At 46.0% G+C, this 10,000-nt stretch overlaps 1 protein-coding gene across 1 annotated transcript in view; it reads left to right on the top strand.

Moving 5' to 3' along the window:
* LOC121563079 (glutamate receptor ionotropic, NMDA 2A-like) overlaps window positions 1-10,000 on the top strand; it is a gene marked incomplete at its 5' end in the record, with an annotated part of 78,303 nt that overhangs the window by 13,922 nt on the left and 54,381 nt on the right. The window contains 1 exon segment of the mRNA XM_045218892.1: window positions 4,225-4,339. Within this exon segment, the coding sequence (XP_045074827.1) occupies window positions 4,225-4,339 (115 nt within the window).

The following is a 10,000-nucleotide window of genomic DNA, read 5'->3' as shown; positions in this document are numbered from 1 at the left end:
AACAGTCTCTTTCTCTATAGCAGTAACAGTCTCTTTCTCTGTAGCAGTAACAGTCTCTTTCTCTGTAGCAGTAACAGTCTCTTTCTCTATAGCAGTAACAGTCTCTTTCTCTGTTGCAGTAACAGTCTCTTTCTCTGTAGCAGTAACAGTCTCTTTCTCTGTAGCAGTAACAGTCTCTTTCTCTATAGCAGTAATAGTCTCTTTCTCTATAGCAGTAACAGTCTCTTTCTCTGTAGCAGTAACAGTCTCTTTCTCTGTAGCAGTAACAGTCTCTTTCTCTATAGCAGTAACAGTCTCTTTCTCTGTTGCAGTAACAGTCTCTTTCTCTATAGCAGTAACAGTCTCTTTCTCTGTAGCAGTAACAGTCTCTTTCTCTATAGCAGTAACAGTCTCTTTCTCTGTAGCAGTAACAGTATCTTTCACTATAGCAGTAACAGTCTCTTTCTCTGTAGCAGTAACAGTCTCTTTCTCTATAGCAGTAACAGTCTCTTTCTCTGTAGCAGTAACAGTCTCTTTCTCTATAGCAGTAGCAGTCTCTTTCTCTGTAGCAGTAACAGTCTCTTTCTCTGTAGCAGTAGGTACGAATCAGAGTGTTTTTTGTTTCTACCTGGTAGTTAATTGCACTCACCTGGTGTCCCAGGTCTGAATCAGTCCCTAATTTGAAGGAAAGGATGAAAACCAGAAGTATTTCGGCCCTCCAGGACCGACATTGAACAGCTCTGGTGTAGAGAGACAGGGAGCTGCTTTAACCACTCCATGAGGACCCCCATCCATTCCCCTTATTGCTGTTTCCTAAACCACTCCTTGAGGACCCCCATCCATTCACCTTATTGCTGTTTCCTAAACCACTCCTTGAGGACCCCCATCCATTCCCCTTATTGCTGTTTTCTAAACCACTCCTTGAGGACCCCCATCAATTCCCCTTATTGCTGTTTCCTAAACCACTCCTTGAGGACCCCATCCATTCCCCTTATTGCTGTTTCCTAAACCACTCCTTGAGGACCCCCATCCATTCCCCTTATTGCTGTTTCCTAAACCACTCCTTGAGGACCCCCATTCATTCCCCTTATTGTTGTTTCTCAAACCACTCCTTGAGGACCCCCATCCATTCCCCTTATTGCTGTTTCCTAAACCACTCCTTGAGGACCCCCATCCATTCCCCTTATTGCTGTTTCCTAAACCACTCCTCGAGGACCCCCATCCATTCCCCTTATTGCTGTTTCCTAAACCACTCCTTGAGGACCCCATCCATTCCCCTTATTGTTGTTTCTCAAACCACTCCTCGAGGACCCCATCCATTCCCCCTTATTGTTGTTTCTCAAACCACTCCTTGAGGACCCCCATCCATTCCCCTTATTGCTGTTTCCTAAAACCACTCCTTGAGGACCCCCATCCATTCCCCTTATTGCTGTTTCCTAAACCACTCCTTGAGGACCCCCATCCATTCCCCTTATTGCTGTTTCCTAAATCACTCCTTGAGGACCCCATCCATTCCCCTTATTGCTGTTTCCTAAACCACTCCTTGAGGACCCCCATCCATTCCCCTTATTGCTGTTTCCTAAACCACTCCTTGAGGACCCCCATCCATTCCCCTTATTGCTGTTTCCTAAACCACTCCTTGAGGACCCCCATCCATTCCCCTTATTGCTGTTTCCTAAACCACTCCTTGAGGACCCCAATCCATTCCCCCTTATTGCTGTTTCCTAAACCACTCCTTGAGGACCCCATCCATTCCCCTTATTGCTGTTTCCTAAACCACTCCTTGAGGACCCCATCCATTCCCCTTATTGTTGTTTCCTAAACCACTCCTTGAGGACCCCATCCATTCCTGTATTGCTGTTTCTCAAACTACTCCTTGAGAACCCCCATCCATTCCCCCCTTATTGTTGTTTCCTAAACCACTCCTTGAGGACCCCATCCATTCCCCTTATTGCTGTTTCCCTAAACCACTCCTTGAGGACCCCATCCATTTCCATTATTGTTGTTTCCTAAACCACTCCTTGAGGACCCCATCCATTCCCTTATTGCTGTTTCCTAAACCACTCCTTGAGGACCCCATCCATTCCCCTTATTGCTGTTTCCTAAACCACTCCTTGAGGACCCCATCCATTCCCTCTATTGCTGTTTCCTAAACCACTCCTTGAGGACCCCCATCCATTCCCCTTATTGCTGTTTCCTAAACCACTCCTTGAGGACCCCCATCCATTCCCCTTATTGCTGTTTCCTAAACCACTCCTTGAGGACCCCCATCCATTCCCCTTATTGTTGTTTCTCAAACCACTCCTTGAGGACCCCCATCCATTCCCCTTATTGCTGTTTCCTAAACCACTCCTTGAGGACCCCCATCCATTCCCCTTATTGCTGTTTCCTAAACCACTCCTTGAGGACCCCCATCCATTCCCCTTATTGCTGTTTCCTAAACCACTCCTTGAGGACCCCCATCCATTCCCCTTATTGCTGTTTCCTAAACCACTCCTTGAGGACCCCCATCCATTCCCCTTATTGCTGTTTCCTAAATCACTCCTTGAGGACCCCATCCATTCCCCTTATTGCTGTTTCCTAAACCACTCCTTGAGGACCCCCATCCATTCCCCTTATTGCTGTTTCCTAAACCACTCCTTGAGGACCCCCATCCATTCCCCTTATTGCTGTTTCCTAAACCACTCATTGAGGACCCCCATCCATTCCCCTTATTGCTGTTTCCTAAACCACTCCTTGAGGACCCCAATCCATTCCCCTTATTGCTGTTTCCTAAACCACTCCTTGAGGACCCCATCCATTCCCCTTATTGTTGTTTCCTAAACCACTCCTTGAGGACCCCATCCATTCCCCTTATTGCTGTTTCTCAAACTACTCCTTGAGAACCCCCATCCATTCCCCTTATTGTTGTTTCCTAAACCACTCCTTGAGGACCCCATCCATTCCCCTTATTGCTGTTTCCTAAACCACTCCTTGAGGACCCCATCCATTTCCATTATTGTTGTTTCCTAAACCACTCCTTGAGGACCCCATCCATTCCCCTTATTGCTGTTTCCTAAACTACTCCTTGAGGACCCCCATCCATTCCCCTTATTGCTGTTTCCTAAACCACTCCTTGAGGACCCCATCCATTCCCCTTATTGCTGTTTCCTAAACCACTCCTTGAGGACCCCATCCATTCCCCTTATTGCTGTTTCCTAAACCACTCCTTGAGGACCCCATCCATTCCCCTTATTGCTGTTTCCTAAACCACTCCTTGAGGACCCCATCCATTCCCCTTATTGCTGTTTCCTAAACCACTCCTTGAGGACCCCCATCCATTCCCCTTATTGCTGTTTCCTAAACCACTCCTTGAGGACCCCATCCATTCCCCTTATTGCTGTTTCCTAAACCACTCCTTGAGGACCCCCATCCATTCCCCTTATTGCTGTTTCCTAAACCACTCCTTGAGGACCCCCCATCCATTCCCCTTATTGCTGTTTCCTAAACCACTCCTTGAGGACCCCCAACCATTCCCCTTATTGTTGTTTCTCAAACCACTCCTTGAGGACCCCCATCCATTCCCCTTATTGCTGTTTCCTAAACCACTCCTTGAGGACCCCCATCCATTCCCCCTTATTGCTGTTTCCCTAAACCACTCCTTGAGGACCCCCATCCATTCCCCTTATTGCTGTTTCCTAAACCACTCCTTGAGGACCCCCATCCATTCCCCTTATTGCTGTTTCCTAAACCACTCGTGAGGACCCCCATCCATTCCACTATTGGATGTATTCCAGAACTAACACACCTGATTAAGTTTGTCTACTAATCATCATTAGTTGAATCAGTCAGTTGTAGAATATCTCCATGGTGTGGCATGGCTGGGGGAACTGGAGGAAGGGCTAGTAGTTGGGTTTGACACAATGAGGTCCACCTGTGATGTTTGTTTCAGGCATTTATGATGATGATGATGATGATGATGATGGTGATGATGATAACGATGATGATGATGATGATGATGATGATGGTGATGATGATGATGATGATGATGATGATGATGATGATGATGATGATGACGATGATGATGATGATGATGGTAGTGATGATGGTGATGATGATGGTGATGGTGATGATGATGATGGTGATGATGATGATGATGGTGGTGATGATGGTGATGATGATGGTGATTATGATGATGATGGTGGTGATGATGATGATGATGGTGATGATGATGATGGTGATGGTGATGATGATTATGTGTTTCAGGAACATGATGCACGTGACCTACGAGGAGCGTGACCTGTCGTTCACCGTAGACGGTTACCAAGCCAACCCCAAACTTTCCGTCATTGTCCTTCATCCAAATAGGACATGGGAGAAGGTAACAATGTTTTTATCTGTATTTAACTGTTTATTTAAATGTATTTTATCGATATTTACTGTTTATTTTAATGTATTTGACAGGGACCATGTACAATTAAACTGTCAAACGATTACAATAATTAATTGAGTTAATGGCATTAGCTAATCGCGAATAATCGCAATTTTGGAATTTGCTCAAATTTGGCCCTAAGAAAACAATTGTCCATTTAAAAAGCAATGCATTGAGTTAAAGGCTTCCTATGTTTTGATTGTAAGGGAAAGAAACACAAAATAATCTGTATCAGAATGTTTTTAATGGCATTATCACCATAAATAACACAAAAGTCACTGTAACACACAGCTATTACGTTTTGCATTGACATGTTAGTCATTTAGCAGATGCTCTTATCCAGAGCAACTTACAGTTAGTGCATTTATCTTAAGATAGCGAGGTGGGACAACCAAATACAGTACTTTCAGAATGGATTCATACCCCTTGACTTATTCCACATTTGTGTTGTGTTACAGCCTGAATTCAAAATGGATTCAATTGATTTTTGGTAGAAATTTGTGCACATGTATTGAAAATAAAATACAGAAATATCTGAGTAAATACTTTGTAGAAGCACCTTTGGCAGCGATTACAGCTGTGAGTCTTTCTGGGTAAGTCTCTAAGAGCGTTGCACACCTGGATTGTACAATATTGGCACATTATTATTTTCAAAATTCTTCAAGCTGTCACATTGGTTGTTGATCATTTCTAGACAACCATGTCCAGGTCTTGCCATAGATTTTCCAGCCAATTTAAGTCAAAACTGTAACTCGGCCACTCAGGAACATTCACTGTCTTCTTGGTAGCAACTCCAGCGTAGATTTGGCCTTGTGTTTTAGGTTATTGTCCTGCTGAAAGGTGAATTCATCTCCCAGTGTCTGGTGGAAAGCAGACTGAACCAGGTTTTCCTCTAGGATTTTGCCTGTGCTTAGCTCCATTCCGTTTCTTTTTTATCCTGAAAAAACCACCCCAGTCATTAACATTTATAAGTATACCCATAACATGATGCAGCCACCACTATGCTTGAAAATATGGAGAGTGGTACTCCGTTATGTGTTGTATTGGATTTGCCCCAAACATAACAGTTTGTATTCAAAACAAAAAGTAAATAGCTTTGCCACATTTTTTGCAGTTTTACTTTTGTACCTTATTGCAAACAGGATGCATGTTTTGGAATATTTGTATTCTGTAGAGGCTTCCTTCTTTTCACTCTGTCATTGAGGTTAGTATTGTGGAGTAACTACAATGTTGATCCATCCTCAGTTTTCTCTTATCACAGCCATTAAACCCTGTAACTGTTTTAAAGTCACCATTGGCTTCATGGTGAAATCCAAATTAAGTTGGCCTACTCCCTCATATCAATGTTCATGAAGTTTAACACTTGAGCGCACACACACACACACACACACACACACACACACACACACACACAGTCAAGTACTGTTAAAGCTCCAGTCAATCTAAATGAGTGTTCTCCCAATTGTTGATTGGACGGTTGACTACAGGAAAAAAATAACTGGCTCTATGGATACAAAACGCAAACAGCTTTTAAACCTGTCCAACAATGTTATGAGTTCCACAGAAGACAATAAGAACAGGTATAGTGATATAGCTAGGAAGCTGCTGCAGTAAATGTGATGGATCGAAGCTACTGCAGTAAATGTGATGGATCGAAGCTACTGCAGTAAATGTGATGGATCGAAGCTGCTGCAGTAAATGTGATGGATCGAAGCTACTGCAGTAAATGTGATGGATCGAAGCTACTGCAGTAAATGTGATGGATCGAAGCTACTGCAGTAAATGTGATGGATCGAAGCTTCTGCAGTAAATGTGATGGATCGAAGCTGCTGCAGTAAATGTGATGGATCGAAGCTACTGCAGTAAATGTGATGGATCGAAGCTTCTGCAGTAAATGTGATGGATCGAAGCTGCTGCAGTAAATGTGATGGATAGTTCCAGATATAGTGATGTAGTTACCCACTGGGCAAAAGCTGGTTGAATCAACATTGTTTCCACTTCTTTTCAACAAAAAGATGCAATGTGATGACGTTGAATCAACTTGGAAAACTGATTGGATTTGAAAAAGTCATTAAAGTAAGGGGAATGTTGTCTTTTTTTCACCCAAATGTTTTCCTTAATCCAATGACATGTTGACATTATTTGTTAATTTCATGTTGAACTCACGTTAGTTTACAAGTCAACCAAATATCCAGTTGGTAGGTAGCTACCAGTGTTGTAATACTCCAGACCAGACCAGTCTCCAGACCACATATTGAGTGGTCAGACAGTGAGGACTTGTAATTTCTTCCCGAGACCAGCAGAGTAAAAAACTCATAACTATCAGCTTCCATTCAGTCAGCGCATAAAACCGCTTCGCCAGGCCAAATATATACACTACTTTCTTGAAACGTTAATATCTTAAGTATTTATATCTATTATAGACATGTTTGCGCAGTGGTGAACCTATAGGCCTTCAGTGGTGAACCTATAGGCCTTCAGTGGTGAACCTATAGGCCTTCAGTGGTGAACCTATAGGCCTTCAGTGGTGACAGTGGTGAACCTATAGACCTTCAGTGGTGACAGTGGTGAACCTATAGACCTTCAGTGGTGAACCTATAGGCCTTCAATGGTGAACCTATAGGCCTTCAGTGGTGAACCTATAGGCCTTCAGTGGTGACAGTGGTGAACCTATAGGCCTTCAGTGGTGAACCTATAGGCCTTCAGTGGTGAACCTATAGGCCTTCAGTGGTGACAGTGGTGAACCTATAGGCCTTCAGTGTGTGACAGTGGTGAACCTATAGGCCTTCAGTGGTGACAGTGGTGAACCTATAGGCCTTCAGTGGTGACAGTGGTGAACCTATAGGCCTTCAGTGGTGACAGTGGTGAACCTATAGGCCTTCAGTGGTGAACCTATAGGCCTTCAGTGGTGAACCTATAGGCCTTCAGTGGTGAACCTATAGGCCTTCAGTGGTGACAGTGGTGAACCTATAGGCCTTCAGTGTGTGACAGTGGTGAACCTATAGGCCTTCAGTGGTGACAGTGGTGAACCTATAGGCCTTCAGTGGTGAACCTATAGGCCTTCAGTGGTGACAGTGGTGAACCTATAGGCCTTCAGTGGTGACAGTGGTGAACCTATAGGCCTTCAGTGGTGACAGTGGTGAACCTATAGGCCTTCAGTGGTGACAGTGGTGAACCTATAGGCCTTCAGTGGTGACAGTGGTGAACCTATAGACCTTCAGTGGTGAACCTATAGGCCTTCAGTGGTGACAGTGGTGAACCTATAGACCTTCAGTGGTGAACCTATAGGCCTTCAGTGGTGACAGTGGTGAACCTATAGGCCTTCAGTGTGTGACAGTGGTGAACCTATAGGCCTTCAGTGGTGACAGTGGTGAACCTATAGGTCTTCAGTGGTGACAGTGGTGAACCTATAGGCCTTCAGTGGTGACAGTGGTGAACCTATAGGCCTTCAGTGGTGACAGTGGTGAACCTATAGGCCTTCAGTGGTGAACCTATAGGCCTTCAGTGGTGAACCTATAGGTCTTTAGTGGTGACAGTGGTGAACCTATAGGCCTTCAGTGGTGACAGTGGTGAACCTATAGGCCTTCAGTGGTGAACCTATAGGCCTTCAGTGGTGAACCTATAGGCCTTCAGTGGTGACAGTGGTGAACCTATAGGCCTTCAGTGTGTGACAGTGGTGAACCTATAGGCCTTCAGTGGTGACAGTGGTGAACCTATAGGACTTCAGAGTGTGACAGGTTCGTGATTCTGAAAGAACAGCAACCGTAATACCAGAGAACTCATGTAGGAGAGTTCACTTTTTGTAAACCCAAAGGGCCAGTGGTGTAGTGGAGGCTCTACGCAGGTATAAACCGTAAACCCAAAGGGCCAGTGGTGTAGTGGAGGCTCTACGCAGGTATAAACCGTAAACCCAAAGGGCCAGTGGTGTAGTGGAGGCTCTACGCAGGTATAAACCGTAAACCCAAAGGGCCAGTGGTGTAGTGGAGGCTCTACGCAGGTATAAACCGTAAACCCAAAGGGCCAGTGGTGTAGTGGAGGCTCTACGCAGGTATAAACCGTAAACCCAAAGGGCCGGTGGTGTAGTGGAGGCTCTACGCAGGTATAAACCGTAAACCCAAAGGGCCAGTGGTGTAGTGGAGGCTCTACGCAGGTATAAACCCGTAAACCCAAAGGGCCAGTGGTGTAGTGGAGGCTCTACGCAGGTATAAACCGTAAACCCAAAGGGCCGGTGGTGTAGTGGAGGCTCTACGCAGGTATAAACCGTAAACCCAAAGGGCCGGTGGTGTAGTGGAGGCTCTACGCAGGTATAAACCGTAAACCCAAAGGGCCAGTGGTGTAGTGGAGGCTCTACGCAGGTATAAACCGTAAACCCAAAGGGCCGGTGGTGTAGTGGAGGCTCTACGCAGGTATAAACCGTAAAACCCAAAGGACCGGGTGGTGTAGTGGAGGCTCTACGCAGGTATAAACCGTAAACCCAAAGGGCCGGTGGTGTAGTGGAGGCTCTACGCAGGTATAAACCGTAAACCCAAAGGGCCGGTGGTGTAGTGGAGGCTCTACGCAGGTATAAACCGTAAACCCAAAGGGCCAGTGGTGTAGTGGAGGCTCTACGCAGGTATAAACCGTAAACCCAAAGGGCCAGTGGTGTAGTGGAGGCTCTACGCAGGTATAAACCGTAAACCCAAAGGGCCAGTGGTGTAGTGGAGGCTCTACGCAGGTATAAACCGTAAACCCAAAGGGCCAGTGGTGTAGTGGAGGCTCTACGCAGGTATAAACCGTGAAACCCAAAGGGGCCAGTGGTGTAGTGGAGGCTCTACGCAGGTATAAACCGTAAACCCAAAGGGCCAGTGGTGTAGTGGAGGCTCTACGCAGGTATAAACCGTAAACCCAAAGGGCCGGTGGTGTAGTGGAGGCTCTACGCAGGTATAAACCGTAAACCCAAAGGGCCAGTGGTGTAGTGGAGGCTATACGCAGGTATAAACCGTAAACCCAAAGGGCCAGTGGTGTAGTGGAGGCTCTACGCAGGTATAAACCGTAAACCCAAAGGGCCAGTGGTGTAGTGGAGGCTCTACGCAGGTATAAACCGTAAACCCAAAGGGCCAGTGGTGTAGTGGAGGCTCTACGCAGGTATAAACCGTAAACCCAAAGGGCCAGTGGTGTAGTGGAGGCTCTACGCAGGTATAAACCGTAAACCCAAAGGGCCAGTGGTGTAGTGGAGGCTCTACGCAGGTATAAACCGTAAACCCAAAGGGCCAGTGGTGTAGTGGAGGCTCTACGAGGTATAAACCGTGAAACCCAAAGGGCCAGTGGTGTAGTGGAGGCTCTACGCAGGTATAAACCGTAAACCCAAAGGGCCAGTGGTGTAGTGGAGGCTCTACGCAGGTATAAACCGTAAACCCAAAGGGCCAGTGGTGTAGTGGAGGCTATACGCAGGTATAAACCGTAAACCCAAAGGGCCAGTGGTGTAGTGGAGGCTATACGCAGGTATAAACCGTAAACCCAAAGGGCCAGTGGTGTAGTGGAGGCTATACGCAGGTATAAACCGTAAACCCAAAGGGCCAGTGGTGTAGTGGAGGCTCTACGCAGGTATAAACCGTAAACCCAAAGGGCCAG

Source organism: Coregonus clupeaformis, unplaced genomic scaffold (genome assembly GCF_020615455.1).
Source record: "Coregonus clupeaformis isolate EN_2021a unplaced genomic scaffold, ASM2061545v1 scaf1884, whole genome shotgun sequence".
NCBI lineage: Eukaryota > Metazoa > Chordata > Actinopteri > Salmoniformes > Salmonidae > Coregonus > Coregonus clupeaformis.
Note: the sequence above shows the minus strand (reverse complement) of the source record. Positions and strands in the feature narration are given on the sequence as shown.